General features: G+C 48.0%; 1 protein-coding gene across 4 annotated transcripts in view; it reads left to right on the top strand.

Annotated features, from left to right (window-relative positions):
• The window catches only part of GFRA1 (GDNF family receptor alpha 1), a 221,631-nt gene that overhangs the window by 155,171 nt on the left and 47,115 nt on the right, over positions 1–19,345 (top strand). For all 4 annotated transcript variants that reach the window (XM_082407847.1, XM_082407848.1, XM_082407845.1 and 1 more), the window contains one exon: positions 18,110–18,219. In XM_082407847.1, the coding sequence (XP_082263973.1) occupies positions 18,110–18,219 (110 nt within the window). The remainder of the gene's footprint in view (positions 1–18,109; positions 18,220–19,345) is intronic.

Genomic DNA, 19,345 nt, shown 5'->3' with positions numbered 1-19,345 from the left:
GTATCTCACGGGAGATGAATTCTCTGCTGTCACAGAGCGGCAACCAGCTCTAACAACCCATGGTTATGTCACCAGGGTGGGGTCATCCAGGTGTTTGCCTTCCTACCTTCTCCTTGCCCTCTGGCCATTTCATTAATCATAGGAAAACTTCCATTCTGTGGATTGCATCTTGAATGCAGTGCTGATAAAACGTGCGGGTGAGGGGGGGGGGCGGTGGTGAGAAGCCTGAAATTGTTCCCAGATGTGCTGAAGTAGGAGTGGGTGGGGACTTGAAGGGAGTTTCTAGAACCCAGATTTCAGGCCACTTTGTCTAAGACCCCAGTTGATCCCCTCTGCTGCTTTGTGCAGCTTGTTCCTCTTCAAAGGGGACCCTTCTGCTCTGCCCAGTGAGCATTTCACGTACTAGGACCCATGAAGTTCCTAGGCAGGGTAAACTAGCTCCCTGCTCAAGTCTAGACCGAAACCCAACCATACAGATTTTACAGTCTCTTTTTTTTTTCTTTCAAGGGAAGGGGATGCCTCCATTTTATATCGTTCTCTTTTTCAAATGTGCTTTATCCACGGAGCAAAGAGTGGGGAAAGGGAGACCCCAGTATTCCTAGAGGGCTGCCCCCTTATCCAGACCAACATCCTTTGGGGTCCAAGGGCATCCCATGCTGACTGGTATGCTGGCCCCTTAAGCTGAGGCTGTTACCTCCCTGTCCCGGCCTCCACAGGACACAAGACTTCTTTTGATCATGCATGGTTTGCAGTTGACATAAGTTCCCATAGCCTGTGACCCAGAGCTGTCTCATTTTTGTGCAGGGAAATCTGCGCCCCCCTCATCGGGTGGCTGTCGTGTATGATTAGAGCCCGGGTCTCACAGCCAGGCTTGGAGTCCTGCTGCGCCCAAGGAAACCCCAGACCCCCACTCAGGCACCACCCCAAGTTAGATATCCTGCAGTCACGTTGGCACTTACATTTCTACGGGGCATTTCCAACTCAGTGAATGGGAAATTGCTCTGTGATTTCCAAAAGCAATTAATTACGCAGAAAATTTTACATCCAAGAAAAACAAGAATCTAAAAGAACCATCAATGTGAAAAGTACCACACCAAGCTGGAGTTGGGACTTTTTTTTTCCTTCCCCAGTAACTGTCAATGTGTTTGTGAGTGAGGCGACCCTGGGCTCGCATCCTGGTTATGATAGTTCTAGAACATGGGCAGCTCGTGGCCTCAGTTTTGCATCTACAAAGGGAGGTAACGACTCCATCTTCACAGGGCAGCCGTGAGGATTAAATGCGATATCTCTGCAAGGCATCAGCACAGTGCCTGCCACGTAACAAAGCAAAGACTCAATAAATACGTTTTTCTTTCTCCCTCACACTTTCCACAACTTTTGATCACAGAGGACAAAGAAAGCTTATGATTCCAAATACAGCATCCCCCCGCCATCCCTGCTCCAGTAGCAGACAGAGACCTTTAAAGCAGGATTTGTGAGTGGAAGGGGTAGATTTTTACTGCTTTACACTTTTATGCACCCACAGCATTGAGGGGCACGAGGAAATTCCAACTCCATTATGTGAAGCTGTGTTGCTAAGCTTTGTACATCACCATCTTTTCAGTTGGTGCCATTAGGGAAAAGTGGGGGGCAGAGGCGGTGGTAGACAAAGTCCAAAAGTGTTTGGACCACGTGTCATCTCAAGAGCATTTCTGTCTAGAATAAACAATTATCAGCATACAAAGATACCCACTGAGACGTGGATGGAGCTGGCCACGAGTTTGTTGGGCCTGGAGTCCTAGATTCACTATTGTTTTAACTGAATAGGCAGTGGGGGCACCCCTGGCAGCCTCTTGGGACACGTGCTGCTTCAGTGACCCAGAGTAACTGTGAATAAAGGGTCCTTAGAGGTGCTTGTGTCTGAGTCAGTGATGTGAGCCATCCAGCAAAGGGCAGTCACTGACTCAGTGCCACTGAGTCTGAACCTTCCTCTCGTCTGGGTGGTTCTGTGCCATGAATCATCTGATCATCCTGTTAGGAAGCGAGCCACAAGGGGTGGGGGCAGGGTGGCTCGTTGTACAGGACTCAGGGGCCCAGAATCTGCAGAGCCAGGGACATTATTGCAGGAAGCTGTGGATGACGATGATGGTGATGAAGATGATGACGAAGAGGGTAACATTTATGTGACATTTGCAGTGCGCCGGGTACTGTGCTAAGCACTTCACAACGACCCCGGAAGTGAGGGCCGTCCTCGTCCCCGGCTCACGGATGAGGAGGTGCAATCTTGAGCAACTTCTGCAGTCACCCACGTGGTGCCACTGGAATGAACGCCCGGAGGGTCTGCAGGGCTGCAGAGCCTGGCTTCTGTCCGCTGTGCCCCTGCTTCGGGTGCAATGTGTGCGTCTCTTGAAAACCACCCACATCACCTTCCTCAGAGTGTGTGGAATTGGAGACTGGAGGTGATTTTGTTTTTAACTCTTTATTTATTCATTTTAAAACAAAAATTGTAAGTAAGAGGACTTTGGATCTTGTCAAAGTAAGACTTAAGTGCCCCTCATCAAAAGTATTTCACTTCTCGTTAGAACAGTAGTTTTCAAGCCTTTCAGTTTCAGAACTCCTTTATATTGTTAAAATTACTGAGGATCCCAAAGGGCTTTTGCATCTGTGGGCTAAGTCTATCAATACTTACCATATTGGGAATCAAAGCTGAAGAAGTGTTTACGTATTTATCACTTCATTTAAAAATAACACCGACCCCCTACCCCTCACCTCCAGAGAAGAAAAAAAAAAAAAAAAAAAATAACACCGAGATGCCCGTTACATGTTACCATAAATAACAGAACATAGTTTTATTTTAAAAAATCATTACCTTTTCCAGAACAAAAAAGTTTAGGGAGAAGCATGGGATCATTTTACACTTTTACAAATCTAATGTCGGACCAGATGACGCCTTGATTCTTCTATCTGCTTCGGCATTCAGACTTTTGCAGTATCCCACGTCACGTGGCCTCTGGAAAAACTCCACGGTACTCTCTTGAGAGCCTGAGAGTTAGAAAGATAAATCAGAACTTAGTATGGCTGGGAAGATAGTTTTGACTTCAAGAACCCTAAAAGGCTCTCTGAGATTGCCAGGGTCCCCAGACCTCTCTTTGAGAACTGCTGCACTAGGACCAGAATCATCTTGGGCTAGAAGACGTGTGTGCACAAGTGTCTCCGTGGTCTCCTGGAACTAAGACAGTCTGGGTGTGTGTGTGTGGCTGCCTCGTGCCCACGTGTTCACTCCAGTGTGTCAGGATGGTGAGGCTGGGGGAGGTGGGGATGGGAGCCAGAGCCATGGCCCTTCCAGTTGGAAACGGGTACCAGTAACCAGAAAGCTGCTGAGCTTCCCATCGGCTGTCACTCTGGGCCTGTGTGACAAGGGGATCTGGCTCAACTTGGTTTCCTGCCCTGAGAGATGCCCTCCTGACAACACCTTCCTTCTGGTTTCTAGCTCGACAAAGCATTTCAGCCTCGTATTCAGCTCAGTCAGGCGGAAATCTGTAATGACTTGTAAAAGCACTTTGTGCCCAAGACTCGGTGGTAGGGGCTTGGTCAGAGTGTCACAGGTAAATGTCTGGTCCTTGGAATGTGAGCCATCTCAGGTGCAGCCCCTCTCTGCTCTCCCCACTCCATCATCATTTGCCATGGCAGAAACTAAAGGATTGTAATGACCTTGGGCCTGGGATAGCCCTTAGAATCGGAAATGCCGGGAAGCTGGCAGTTGGAGAGTTCTGTGAGCACCCAGCAGTTGGAATTCCTATTGGAGGGTTAGCTGGCTCCGTCTAACAGCCTTAAACTTCTTAGGATGGGGTCTGGGGAGAGAGAATGTCACCTTTCTGTGGATGTTCACTCCAGCAAAGGATCTTGATATTGTCATGCTAGAAAACCTTTCTGTGGAAGTAGACCAAAGCAAATGGGAAATGCCTCTTCCATGTTCCAAGTTCAAAAATTCGAGTTGAAACATTTTTAGCTGCAGATATGGTTTGAGAAAGTTTTCTGCTCAGCGTTCTGGTGGGTGGTTGGTTCATTCACTGGCTCAGCAGGACTGGAGTGCCGGGTGCTTTGCAGGGCCCAGGGCGTCCACATGGAGTGTACGCGCACACCCCCTGCAAGAGGGGGTCCCGGACTTCTCCCAGGTGCCGTTGCTCCAGGGCGGTGGTTCTCCAGCTTTAGCCGGCAGTCAAGATCAGTTTCTGATCTATGAGGTCCAGGGTGGGGCTGGATAATTTGCATTTCTAGATCATTCCCAGTGATGCTGCTGCTGGTCTGGGGTCCACACTTGGAAACCCACTGCCTGAAGGTGTGTTGACCAGGTGATGACCTAGGCTGATGGGCCTCACTCTGCTCTAGGGGTCTGCAAGCTGAGGATGGGAAGGAGTGAGCAGCCAGATGGGCCCTGTGGGGCATTGAGACTTAGCAGGGGACCTCGGAGAGGCCTCACCACTGTGACTGAGGTGACTGTTAGCCCAGGCTGGGGAAGGGGAGGAGAAAACACCTGGGCAGTTTCTCGGCTGCACTAAAGTTGGGCTTTATTTGAAGGGCTGTGGGATCCACTGTGAAGGACTCGAAGGTCTGCCCAGGTGATAGCTCCTCAGAAACAGAGGCTGCTGAGCTATGGCCAACATGTATCTATTTACCGGCCCCACTGCAGGGCGGAACCTTGCCCTCAGTGTGCAGAGGAAGTAGACAGCCTGTCGTCCATAGGCTGAGCTTGGCCTGAGATTGGAATTCATTTGTCTGAGTTATGCTGGAAAAAAATGCAAAGCAAAACGGTGTTTCAGAGCAATTATTTGAATAGAAATCCTCCTTCTAAAATGACCTTCGGAGCAATCTTTGACCTGAGCTATTCAAATAAGGAAAGCTGACATGCTTTACTCTGCTTTTCTTGTCACTTTTTCCAAGTGGAAGCATCTTTGGTTTTCAGGAGGGAGCGTGGGATGGGCAGCGCCTATGGTGGGGCTATGACACGGGTTACTCAACCACACACGGATGTTCAAGATTCCAAAGTGCTATGATCCCGTGAGCCAAGATCACCGTGAGCCTTGACCTACACAAATAAATATGCAGGCTGTTTCACTCCTAGCTCATTGCTGGTCACAGGAGAGGGCAGGTGGTGGGTGCAGCTGGTGGGAGGTCAGATGCAGTGTCCCAACGGGGCTGTATCTCCATCTTCGTCCTTGTCCCACTACAGCCACTGCTTCACACACAGCATCTTGCATTGTAGGTGCTTAGTGGCCCTGGTCCTTGGAAGGTCGGTGTCCTTGTTGAACCCAGTGCGTCAGACACTGTGCTAGGTGCTAGATGACCGAGTTGGAGATCAGCACCCTTGGTCCTGGGCGACTGGATGCCGAGGCGCCCCTACGAGTCCACTCCACAAGCCTCAGGCCCGGGGCTCTCTCTGGGCTGCTCCCCACCACCCCTAGGCTCAGAGAGAGCAGGAAGCGGTGTTCTCTGGGTACACAAGAGGTGCCACTAAGCACTGCCTGTCCACGGGACTCTATTCCAAGCCGCGTGGGAGAGCGCCCTCTTGAGGGAGCCAGGCTTAGTGTCCTTGTCCGCACTGGGGCAGGGTGTGCTGGCCTCAGGTGCCTCCAGAACCCAGCTGAAGCTGTGACCCTCCTTGGCTGAGGGTCCTGGAGATTGCACGTGCTTCCCATACACCTGTCCCTTCGTGTGAAGGAGGAGAGACATTACCTGCCTCACTAGGCTGTGATTGGAGAGATGGGGCCAGCGTTGAAAGCACCCTGAGAGTAGTAATGGCAGCACTCATATCGGCCCTTCATTGAGCACTGAACTCTGTGCCAGGCACTGGGTTCTGGGCCTTAATCCTCCCACAGCCCTGCTCTTGGTGCTTGTGTTTCATACCTGGGGAGATGCAGAGCTGAAGCAGCAGCAGGGGCTCTTGGGATTGGAACCCACGGTCTGACTTCAGGGCTCACTCCCTCTCCCACTGTGCCCGGCACCCATCAGCTCCGGGAAGGGGCCCACATGCGTGTCTGCCCTTCCCGGAGCCGATGGGTGCCGGGCACAGTGGGAAGGCACCCGAGGAGATGATCCCGGCCAGGCCAGCCCCTGCCTGGTGCCTCCTGTGCCCAGCCTTAGGAGTGGTCCCTGCAGCCAGGAAAGGGTGCTTGAGGGGCTGCTGGCTTCTCCCTGTGGGCCTGGGGAGCCCCACTTTTTGCCCCCCTCACTTCTTGATGAGGGGTGACGGTGTACACAGCCTGGGGAGGTGGGATGCTCAGTGAGGGACAGCCTGGGCCAAGATGAACACGGCTGTGTCGTAGGATTGCATTTGGGCCTTACTGAACAGTAACAACAGATATTATTTTTTTTATGTTTTTAAACTGCAAGCACTATTAAACCAAAAGAATGCCCACTGATTCTGTCATTACACTTTATTGTGCCTAGTAAAGATCACTTACATCCCCTTAAATCAGATTTCGGCTTCTTGTGTGCACAGATCACAGCAAAGTGGCGGCAAATGTCCAAGAACTAAAATGAAAAGATGGAACATCAATTCTTTCATTGCTGTGGGGGTGAGTGTGAGCTGGAGAGTCTGTGGTTTTCTTTTCAAAATCTGGCTCTAACTCTTACCAGCTCCGTGATTGTGGCTGGCTGGTGGCCTTTCTGAACCCCAGGGTCCTCCACTGTAAAATAAGACTAACCTGGCTGGTCAGGTTATTGGGTATTAAGTGACCCAGGCTTATGACGCATCAGGCACAGTGACCGACTCTAGACGAACATAGCTGTTAGTGCAGTGTCTGGAGTAGTTAGACGTGGGCTGCTGTTTCTCCTCATCTGTGCCCAACTGTAACGCCAAGATGTCCATGATGAGTATTGGTCTCTAGGTGATTGGAGCCATAGTGTGTGGCACTTGGATTCATTCATTCATTTATTCACTCACTCATTCAACACATATTTTCTGAACATCTGCTTTACGCCAGGCATAATCCCAGGTGCTCACCTTCTCATGGTGCAAGCAGTGTATCATCAAAGTGAAGATGTGAAGAAGAGAGTGATGGAGGGGAGGTGTGGGCCCAAAGGCCAAAGCCACGCCCTCCATGGGGCTCAGAGCCAGGGAGGGGATTGGTGGGAGGGCTCAGAGGAGACCCTTGAGTTCACTGTGAATGGGTCAAAATAAGCCCTGTTTGAGTGGAGTGGTTGAGGGGACAGTTTATTAGAAAATGGCTTATGCGAACCATGGAAAACAGCTGCTCTGCCCTACAGGGAAAAAAAAGGAGGAATGTAGTTTTAAATTCAGCTGAGAGCTTTAGGTAAAACGTAGAAACGGGTGGCGGGGTGCAGTGGGGTATGGAGCGGGGTGGAAGGGTGCTGTTGACAAGAGGATGTTAAACATGAGAATGGATCACTACCAAGAATATGGATTTTCTGAAAAAAGGGGAGAATTATCATCTGATGGCAGTGGAATAAGTGATTTATTCTTTTGACATGTAACACCACAATTCCGTCTCCCGAGCAATGCCCCATCTAGGAAGGAAGATATTAGGGACTAGTTGTTTGCTGAGCTCAAAGTCTCTGTTGACCTTAAAACAACTTGCCTGGAAGAAAAATGACCTAGTGTGTATTTACTATTGAACATAATTTTCCTTAGGAAGTCTGAAACCCTATTAAGGATTAATAGGAGATCTTCTTTTCATATGTTTCTGCTTAAAGTCTGTTTGTGCAAGTGCAGGCTGTTACCATTCAGACATCCATGTGTCTTCCGCCGTCCCCACACCCACTCCCAGGGCACAGCAACTAGGCTCCTTCAATGTGTGGAAGATAAATTAATATTTGGCTGAGCAGAGCTTGAAGCTTGGGGCTCAGGTACCACAGGGCTGTCCTTTGGGGGTAGGGACAAGGGGGGAGTTTTGCAAATTAGTAAAGTCAAGAGAGCCTGTGTAATTTTAATTTTTCATCTTCTGGGAACACTTGAAGAAGCAAGGTTTGACTGAAGGAGGCCAGACAGCACTTGGGATAATTTCTAGAATTTACCTGTGTTTCCCTGAAGTCATTAGAGTTCAGTTTCTCTAGCTATAAACATCATGGTTTGACATTTGCTTCTGAGGCTGCAGACAGCACCTCCTTAAATTGACACAGGCCTGATGCCAACCAGGCCAGCAGAGGACATCATATAGGAATCATATGTAGTGACCTGTAGAATTGCCTTGACCTGTTTTTCTGTGGGTTTGAGTCCATTGTCCTGTAAAACTCATTTCTCTGCTTGAAGACGTAGAGGACTCACAGGAGAAATCTCTCTTCGGTCCTAATGGAAGTTGTAAGCCCGATGTTAATCGTGAGATTATCGAGCACATACAGACCTTGAATAGGTGAATTAGTGACCTCAGGACAAAGCATTTCATCTGCCAAGTTATTAGCAGATGGATTCTAAGGGAAATACCAGTGCGGTCATCTCTACCCTGGGGCTTCATAGAGGTCTCAAGGTCAGAGCAGAGCAGGAAGCAACAGCGCTATGAGCCCTGTCCTCATCTAGGAATCTGGAACAGTTGTAAACAGGTGCTAGGTGCCAGGTACATGTACGTAATCCTTCAGGAACCCTTGGAAGGACTTCCTGTCATTCTACCAGAGTAAATTAAGCTTCAGAAAAGTTAAGGTACGTGCCCAAAATGTCATGGTTAGTAAGTGGTTGAACTGAAATTTAAGTCCTGGGCCATTTTCAGATTCCATCTGCAAAACCTTTACTGCCGTTTCATAGTGTTTTCATTTTCCGTTGCTGCTGTAACAAATTACTACAGACGTGGTGGCTTTAAGTCACATAGACGTATTCTCTTCCGGTTCTGAAGGTCAGGAGTACTGCCCCGATCCCACTGAGCTGAACTCAAGGCATCCACAGGGCTGAGTTCCGTCCAGAAGCTTTAGGGGCAAATATACTTTATTGTCTTTTGCCCTCATTCCTTGACTCATGGCCCCTCCCTCCATCTTCCAAATCAGCAAAGGCTGGTCCAGTCTTTCTCCCATTGTATTACTCTCACCTCCTTATCTGTCTCCCTCTTCTACTTTTAAGGACCCTTGGGATTACATTGGGCCCACCTGGATAGTGCAGGATAATCTACCCCCCTCAAGGCCCACAACTTCAATCACATCTGCAAAGGTGCTATTACCCTGTCAGGTGGCATAGCCTTAGGTCTCAGGTTCCAGGGCCTAGAGTGTACACATCTTCGTGGGTCATTGTTCGGCCCCCCACAGTTGATTTTCTTTTGAGCATCTGTCTGGTTTCTGATTTTTGGTATATCACGAATTGTGGAACTAGTTACTTCCCCCCTCTTCCCAGTGGTTTCTAGAAAGCACAGAGCCAAGTGCTTAGCTTTCATCTAGCCAGGTGTGTGTGTGCATTTTGTACTGACTGCACCTCTACCTCTGTCTTATCTTTCTTTGGTCCCAAATACCCTCGCTAATTTTTACATTTATTCTGTTGCATCAAAGCTACGTTCAAATTCATGTCAAAATTTTTTCTGAAGCAAGAGTGGGCATAAGTAAATGGAAGCATGGTGGGTGACCTTTGCTGCCCTGGGTACCTGAGCAGTTGACTTAGAGCTTCTTAGATTTCAGGATGAATGTAAGGCAACTTCTGTAATTCACTCCTGAAGGTGGAGGTACCTGCACAGTTCTACATGAAGTAAATTCACAACGTGTCGGTCTGGAGTTTTAAGGTATGGTTCTACTGGCGAAAGATCGGCTGAACATCTAGATTTCTATTTCTCTTTCTCCTTGTGGCCAAAAGTCACAAAACTGATTACTAAAGATTCCCTGCAGAAATATAGAAAACTTAATGGATACGACTTACTCAAAGAGTTTTAGCATCTTTGTCACAGACAGCTGTTGGATACCTGAGAGATTAATGATAATTTCATCATCCAGAAAAACCCCCAATTCCTTTTCTCCCTCAGTTTCTTCCTGTAAAAGCAAGTACCACCAAAGCTACATTTTCTGCGCTAGAGACGTGCTGTAGCATGGATAATACAAAAAAACTTATTTGACTTGACCACGAAGCATAGGGTTGTTCGCAATGTGTCTGTGCTCCCATGATGACGTACAGTCTGTTTAGAGAGTGGCCATCAGTGTGTGCATTGGAGAAATTTGCTGAGGGAGGGGAAGGGAGGAGTCCCAGCTGAAGGGCAGCTCTGGGGCATCCAATCAGGGGCTGCAGAGAGCCTCTTCTAGGTTGGGATGGATTCCGTTGCCAACTTCCAGATTTGCCACGTAGAGATTAGTTGTCAAGCTGTGTCAGCCGCTCTGCAGATGTTGATTGATGGCTGTCAGTGTTCATGCAAGGTGACTTCCTGAGGGATGCCGAGATTGATCTGATGCTGACCTGGGCTTCCCTTGGTGGGGGGGTGGGGCAGGGCTGCTGCAGTTTGATGTGATCAGAAAGGCTAAGGATGCAGTTTGATGTGATCAGAAAGGCTAAGGAGGCATCGCATCTCTGCCCTTGCAGCCTGCTTTCACTGAGCCCTCACCCTTAGAGATAGACCCCAAGCAGGACACATGGGCTAAAATGATGCGTGGCTCCACCTGCATTCCGTCTTCCTGTGGGTCAAGTTCAGAGGGCAGTGACCTCAGCCTCCTGTGACCCACGTGCTAGGCCAGGAGCTGCCAAGGAGCCAGATGAGAAGGGACTCCCCAGGGTGAGGGGCGCAGGTGTGGGGCATTTGGTTAAATGGGCCTAAGAATCTGGATGAGGCTGAGCAGGGATTTGGGGGCAACAGGCATTGATTTCGACTTGGTCACAGGGGCCTTCCTGTCCCAGGAAAATAAAGCATTAGGCAAGTCTTGAGAGCTTCTTGGACCTCACGGCTCTATTTCCCAACAACATGTGGCCGCGGTCTGGCTAAGTCACCAAGAAGCACATCGTTGGCTGAGGCTTTCATCATCCCGCCAGGAGTGGGGACCCACATTAAGGGGCTGAGGAACACAGTGGAGCTCTGAGCATCTGTGCCTGGGGCGTGCAAACCTGCCCCAGGGCCGTTGCTCCAGAGAGGTCACATTGGCTCCCAGGCAGCGGGAGGACCTGATTTCTCTGAAGAGCAGCCCGAGCCCCCCAGCTTCACAGCCTGCCCCTGGCAAACACTGGGCCTCTGCTTCGGGAAGCCAGAATGTTCAGTCCAAAGTGGGAAACAGCAAAGCAAGAATACACCCCCTGCAAAATATGTTTAACATAGGCTCTGATTTGCTGAAGGATGCTTTCCAGATGTGCTCTCCAGTAGGCTGCCGGAGAAGAAGGGCTAAGGTAATTTTCTAAAAACAGAAAGAGGAAAAATCTGTTTTGTGTCACTGCTCCAGAAAATTACCATTCCAGTGCTCTTGCTTTGTCATCCCAGGGCTGATTTGGGCAGCATGTTTTTCTAATTGATTTTATTCTGCATAAAACATTAGCAGTATTAACAAACTTACTGATATTTAGTCATTTAAAAAAATATGTCTTTTCCCCCTAAATGCATGGGAAAAAGTAGCTCTTCTTAAAATGCTTTTATTCTATAAGCTCATATGACTGAGAGGTTTTAAGTAACACCTCAGGATACCTGGCTTCGGACTCGTCAAATTTGTTTTGGTCAGACTTACCGCCCTCAGTTACACAGATTAACCTGTTCTAAATACGTACTTCATTTTATTGCACTTTGCAGAAACTGTGTTTTGTACAAATTGAAGGTTTGAGACAACCCTGCATTGAGCAAGTCTGTCAGCACCATTTTCCAACAGTATTTGCTCACTTCGTATCTCTGTGTCACATTTTGGTAATCCTTGTAATATTTAAAACTTTTAAATTATTGCTGTATTTGTTATGGTGCTCTGTGATCAGTGATCTTTGATGTTATTATTGCAGTTGTTTTGGCATTTTTAGCAATAAGGTATTTTTAATTAAGGTACATACATTTTTTTAGGCATAATGCTATTGCTCACTTAATGGATTGTGGTTTAGTGAAGCATAACTTTTATACGCTATGGGAAACCAAAAAATTCGTGTGACTTGCTTTATAGCAATATCCGCTTTATTGCAGTGGTCTGGAACCAAACCCGCAATGTCTCTGAGGTCTGCCTGTATGTAATATAAGGGCCAGCAGAAGATAAAGATATATGTTTCTCTGTGTTGAGCTTGCTATATGTTTTTGTTGCAAGGGCTTCACATTAGAATGGACCAGAAATTGGGGAGAAAAGATGAAGGGATGTGAAGTAAAAATGTATTGGGCAACGTGTATTCCAGGTTCTGAGCGAGGTGCTTTATATAATTGTCACTTAGGTGTCACAGCAACCATTTAAGGCAACTCTAGATACCATTGGCCCCATTTTCCAGGTGAAAAAACTGAGGATTGGAGATGTTAAATACCTTACTAAGGTATTTAACCATGGAAGGTAGGGCTGGGATTAGAAACAGATGCGTGTCACTCCCAGGCCTGTCATTTTGGGGCTCCTCTAACTGACCCATTGAGAAAGCTTTCAGAAACTAAATGGCTTGAGTTGAAAACCAAGACTTGAAAGCCCTAACATTCACGTTGGATTCAGAGAAAAATGCCAGTGATTTCTTACCTGAGCAGATGAATAAATGGATCCTGTTCCGAGTTTGAGTTGCTGGTGGATCAGCAAGTCTTGTATGGGCAGTGATGTTGCCCCAAAGACTCCTTAATAAAGGGGAGCCTCATTCATTGACAAACTCACCACCCTCTTGGGCAGAGTCTGTCTGCACCCTCTGGCCCCTCCTGAGCCCCAGCATTGCAGGCAAAGCACTCGCTGAGGCTGTGAAATCAGGGGAACCTTAGGTAGAAGGCTCTGAAGAAAAGCTGGTCAGACGGTGGGAGGCACAGAGCAATTAGACACTTGACGACTTTAATTCAATCCCAGGGTAATTAAAGTCCAGCACCCTCCTCACTCGCTCCTTCCAGGGCTGTTACAGGCAGTTGGTGATTCCTCTTCCAGTGAAGGCCCCTCTGCCACCACTTACCATGTGACAGTGAGCAGGGCCTTAACCTCTTTGGCCCTCAGCTTTCTCGCACATGAGACGAGGGGATCCATTAGAAAGATCTGGTCTCTATACTCAAAGGAAACCAAATGCCTTGGCACTAAATCATGTGTAATGGTGGAATGGGATCATGGATGAAAATAATAAGAATTCTTCAAAAACAAGTGGATTTTTTTTTCCAAGTAGCTTCAAGTGTCCAATAGACTGTCTTTCTGAAGTGGAAGGGAAATCCAAGAGCTAAGTAGTCAAGCATCGTGTTCAGGAACTCTGGTTTATTAGTGTCAGAGCCTGGATCTCTTTCAGGATCTCACAATTCTTTGTCCAGGTCTCCATTCCAGCAAGCACACAGCTTGTGTCCAAGTATGGGATTTGCCCTGGAAAAAAAAAAAAAAAAAACATTTAAAGGATTAGAATAATCCACGATGAGTGAAACTGGGCATTACTAGTATGTTTTTTACCTGTTTGCCATAACACTATTTTCCTTAAAATGGTAACAGAAAAAGTAGGTAAATGATTTTCCCCCCACTGTCAAAAGACCATCTGCTGTTTAAGACGCTCCTAGATTTTATCATTATAATCATTTTTCTATTTCCAGTTAGCCGCATGCTTCCTTTAATATGATATTTTCTGCATAAACCAGTGTTTTCTCTTCAGCAGATTTCCTAAGGCCAACTTGGCATTTGCCGGCCTTTTTCTTCTCTTTAAGGGTGGGAAATTTCTCTTTCGCAGGGAGATACATTTCTACTTTAGTGCCTATTCATTTTCTTAGAGAAAAACAATCAGGTTCATCACTGCTGTCGTCATGGAGATTTCATGTCTCCAGAAGAAATGCAGTTGTGGAATTTCTTTGTTAATCCCACACTGGCCATGTAAGCTCTCTTGTTTGCATCACTGCAGCCCAGGCGGAGGAAGCCACTGAAAAAGGTTACGGCGTGATTCTTAACCCAGGGTGGGCAGGAGGTCGTGTGCAGGGGGCGGTCCTGGGATGCTGGGGCTGGTTGGCAACTGGACAGATGAAGGTCCGGGGCTCGCACAACCTACTAGGCGCTTGACTCCCAAGGCGCCATGACCTTAGCACACCCACAGGCCACCTCACTATCTTCCTTGCAGACTGTCCTCTCCCGGGTCCCCCTCCACATTCCATGGCACCCCTGTCTACTGAGCTGTTCACACCCTGATTCTGCCCCCACCTTTTGGCAGTCTTGACTTTCATTCTAGCAACACCCACCGTTCAGGGCATCTTCCTTCCCTCCTCCCCTTCTGGCCCTCAGTTCTCCGCCGGCTGCAGCCTCCAACACCATTGTCCCTCCTGCCTTTGGCCAGTGTCCTGCTCTTCTCATCGCTGTTAGAGCAGGGGGGACACAGAAGAGGTCTCAAGCAAATCTTTGCTTAATAACTGAGACACCCAAGAGTCTTCCTGCTCTGCAGATCTGCTCATGTTACTTCTCTGTTTAAAATCCTTCTGTGACTCCCACTGCTTTCAGGATAAAATCCAAACTCTTAGGTCATTCAAGGCCCTTGGTGATCTTGCCAGCACCATCTCTGTCACTCAGCCATTTGCCTCCCGTGGTCCCACCATCTCAAGTGATCGACTGACAGTTTTCTGGATGATGCACGTGTTAGGTGTAGTGGTTGAGAATGTCCTCCAGCTCTGGAGTCCCACAGAATGTGGTCACATTCCAGCTCCAGCACAGAGCTCTACAACCTGGAAGGAGTTACTTAACCTCTCTTTCCCTCAGTGTCTCCATCTGTTAAATGGGGCTGATAGTATCACCTACTAAGGTTGTTGTGAAAATTAACTATGTGAATACATGCCAAACACTTAGATCAGTGCCTGGCAGGTACAAACACTCCATAATTGTTACCCTGGGATTATTAAGAATATGGTTACTTTATCACATACTGCTTCCTTCTGCCCGGAGTACCCTCTTCCACCTTTTCCTGAAGGATCCTAGCCGTCCTCCAAGTCTCAGTCTCAATATTACAGCCTCTCAAGCTGTGGTTTCCCCCTCTGTAAAATTAGGATAACAAAGTAATAGTCCTTACCTTATTAGAGTTGTCAGGAAAAAATATAAAGTGTATGAAGGCATACCTAATATATACTAAACACTTCATTCACGTTGTGTTATTTTTATTAGCAGCTTTTCTTACCTTTTATCAAGAGCTAGCCACTGTAGTATTATAATCTTTTTACTTGTTTCTCTCAGCTTCTAGATGACAGGTTATTTGAGCTCAGGGACAGGGAACTTATTCATCGTTATTATCACAAGCACTTGACCCATCATTCAGTGAATGGAACGGGCAGGAAGTCAGAGGCTTTGTCAATACATGTAATCATTTGCACACGTTGCTTTGAGAGATTTCAGAGGACTGTGCTGCTGGGATGTGAGGATCTTTGGGGAGGACTGTTTTCTCTCTTTGGAAGATACTGGAGACTGGAGGTTAATTTACGACACCATTTCACATGCCATTTGACACAAAGGGAGAGGAAGCCTGTCCTGGAAGAGCTGGGACTCAACTCCCAAGACCCGACACATCCTTCATCTCTGGGATTGACTACATCATGCTGGTTTTTAAAGAGCACTGTGCCAGTAAATATGTAACAACTGGTTCTCCAAGAACAGCACAAGACCCTGATGTGTAGCGCTTGCTGATTACCATTGTGTAAATACTCCCACCAAGGCCACTTTCAAGCTACCACTGTGATGTTAACCAACTTGCAAAATTCGTGAAAAGGTGCCAGTCTGCCCGTAATGAGCCGGCTCCAGGAACCACTGTATAAACTTCCTCTGACGTCAGTTTTTCTATCTGTAAAATGTGAATCACAGAAAGTGGCCATCCTGTCTCCAAGTATAAACGGCAGGGGGAGGTGGGTCAAAAATGAAGGAACCAGGGAAATGTTAGTGCTTTAGCTACGCTGCATGTGCTCACGATTATTTTGAAACTCTTGCCGTCCACTGGCTTGGTTTTGCCTTAGGACCGGGATCTGTGCGGACAATCCTCTCTCCAGAACCAGCCTGTCTGGGGTGATGCTCAGAGCAGTATATCTAGTTTTAGCCTCCCAATCAGGGTTACGTTCTCTGCAGCAGACGGACTCAATTAGCCTTTCATCCCAGAGTCCAATTGTGAGTCAGTTCTGAGGTTGTTAAGTAAAATGAATCTGGTGACATTAGCCTCGCGCTGGAGGATAGTAATCCGCATCACGGTGCTGTTCAGTTAATAGTCTGCTCAAGAGGCTACGAGAAACAGGAGACTCGGAGACAGCGCGACCTTTCGACCGTCTCCGCGGGGCAGCTGGGAGCGCGGGGCTGCCAGGTCGGAGAGCTGATCGGGTTGTGTGCAGAACTGGAGTCTCAGCTGCCTGAACCACAGTTGGCCTTTGCAGAGTTAGTAGCCCAATGCCATGAGATCATTAACTTTCATGACCAGGGAAACTCTTCTGAAATTAACACTCAGTCCAAGCTGGATGCCATTGGTGCCAGTTGAGTAAGCCTGAGTCACCTTTAGGGATTTCCTCTGAAAGGTAAATCCTTTAACCAGGCTAAAGAAAACGGCCAGGTTTTATGCCTTTCAGTGTGTTCAGTTAGAGTCAGGAAACACCAACTAGGCTTAGACCGTGGGAGAGATCCAGGCACGTACACAGGCATACGCACAAGCCTCATTTGGAGGATTTTGCCAAGCCACTTAGCTTCAGCACATGGCCCTGCTTGGGAAGCGTTCTAAAGGGCCTGTCTGAGGAGTGTCAGGTGCTGTGCAAAGAAAATAAAGCAGAGCTTCAACACCTGCCCCGGGGGGTCACAGTCATGGAACCAGGCACATGACATACGGGATGTACAGATTGGCACAAGTAGGGAAGCTCAGACACGCCTTGTTTACAAGGGTTCAAGGAGAAACCAATCCCATACGAACCATCCTTTTCAATGTGCTGTGGACTTAGATAATTTCATCAGGCCTTTTAATCCCCTTCCAGTTAAAGTTGTAGGAAAGGGACACAGAATGTGCATCCTACAGGCCTTTTACAAACCTCTGTGTTCTCCAGACGTCCTACCTTGCTCAGCTCCACCCAGGCAAGCTTGTTTATATCATTAAGTATGCTAAGTAAATACAGTTTCTTGGGTGGATAGAAGTAAAAACAGCCCTGGGTATGTTGGCTGCCAACTCGGGTGACCTAAAGGGAAGAAAGCTAAGACAAACGTCCGTTGTCTCCCATAATTGCCAGATAATTTAAATTCTCTTGAAGTCCATTGTGTTCTTCACATAGAGCTGTGGTCTGCTCGGATGACCTCAGAGGTGCCCCAGCTCTCATTCAGGATTTCTCCAACAATATCCTCTTTAGACTGAAAAACAGCCAGTTGGCCACAAAGAGCCCTTTTCCTCCCCAGACCGGTGTTGTCTATGGCCCCGTCTTCACTTCTGCACCTTCACCACCACCCAGGGCTTCTGGGTGGACTGAGCTGGCCCCTGGAGGCTTAGCAAACTGCAGACAGATGCTTCGCTTTGATCAGTGGACCCCCTCCACCCGGTCAGACAGTGAAATTGCACCCGAGCCAGCGTCACCCCGTCGCTTTTGCCTTTCCCTTCAGTTCTGGAAAGGCGAGCTCCTCCTCAGTATCACTTGGCTGGAATAAACCACTGCCCCCTCCCTGGGGTGGTGGATGAGACATGACTTAGATGACAGATAACACGTATTTTTAAAGCCACTAGTAATTACAGGAGCAGTTGGGCTATAGCATCCTCTTTTGATGCCAGGGACGTGTTTCTGTATTAAGTAAATATTTTCCCAGTGTGGATCTCCGGTGAGTGTGTGGAGAAGCATATTTCCTAAAGATGCAAATAAGTCTAGTCAGAAATAAGTATTGAATGGAAACTTCAAAGCAGCTAGATTTCTCCAGTTATAGGCCCTGAAGACTTCTCTGCAAGACGCCCACACAGGTGGGCGAGGGGACGGTTAGGGGCACGTATAAGAGAGGATGCTAATATTTTAAGAGTTCACATTCTCTGTATTTTTCGGTGTGGAAAAAGGCCTATCAAGAAAGGAGTAAAGAAAAGTTATGTCTGTCCAGAAGCTTAGGCTATTTTAAAGCATATTCCCCACCCCCTACTTTCTTCCTGTTGCAGATCTCGCCTGGCGGATTTTTTTACCAACTGCCAGCCGGAGTCAAGGTCTGTCAGCAGCTGTCTAAAGGAAAACTACGCTGACTGCCTCCTCGCCTACTCGGGGCTTATTGGTAAGACTGGGGAGACATGGGATGGGAGAAAATGCTGGTTTACAAATACTCAGACTCCTTCCATTGTAGCCTGCAGCTCCCTGTGGATGTAAAAATCTCCTAGGAATGCTCTGTGCTGGTGTTTTGATGTTGGGACTCGCCTCTGAAGAACGGGGGGAGAAAAAAGGAGGGCAATGGATGCGCAAAGGCAGGAAGCAGGGATTATTAAAGAACGGGAAGGCAGCAAGTGTGAAGACCTGGGAAGCGTCTCAGTTGGAGAACTGACCGCACAGAACAAAAGTAGGGGGGAAGGCGTGGTTATGGAAGAGGAGAGCAAGTCAAACCAAGTTAATTGAATTAGGGAACTTTGGAGAGAGGGAACTTGGAAGTCATTCAGTCTGGGGAAGTCAGAAAGGCTGTTTTCCAGAAATGGCCCTTTGGAAAGAAAATCCCTGAGTACTGGGGGTCCTGCTCGCCATTAGTATTCTGGGTGATTCAGCTCCTGGTGGGTAGGGGGTGTTTCACCTAATTTTTTCGCCTGAGAACAGACATAGCAGAAATAGTGTTTTCGGTCTTTCAAGACCTAAGGCGTTAGAGGAACCAGGTTCTTGGAATTCCGGGGAGCAGTGCAAATAAACAAGGCACCAGTGCGAGTCGGAAGAGGGACAGAAAGAGGCAGATCTGTACCCAAGGATAAACGGGGGCAGCAGGAGGAAAGGAAGGGCTCTGGGGTGCCAGGGCTGCAGCAGCCTTGGTGGCAGGGCTCGCTCACGATTGTCGTTTGAGAAGGAACACGTAATGAAGGCTAGGGAAGGATGAGGGAAATCACGGTTGTCAGAAGCCTGATGGCTCAGCCAGGGTGTGAGCGCCTGCCAGGATCACACAAGTCACCAGGCAGAAAGAAAGTCCCACCGAGAGTGACAGCCCAGACCAAATTCTTTGTCGCCAGAGTGTCTTCAGCAAGAGCCACTGGGACAATCACTGACTGTACTTAATGCAGGGATATTGCAGGCGCCTGCACACTCATCCCAACTATTTTTTTGCAAGGATACCTGTGCTCTCTTGGGTAATACCATTCACCAGCTATTGACCATTCTCATGGATAGGTCCCATCAGCTTATCTCCCTTAAGTCAGCCCTCCAAATTT

This window comes from Balaenoptera borealis (assembly GCF_965194805.1).
Source record: "Balaenoptera borealis genome assembly, chromosome: 10".
Taxonomy (NCBI): Eukaryota; Metazoa; Chordata; class Mammalia; order Artiodactyla; family Balaenopteridae; genus Balaenoptera; species Balaenoptera borealis.
The sequence above is the reverse complement of the archived record's forward strand: the minus strand, read 5'-3'. Positions and strand labels throughout refer to the sequence as shown.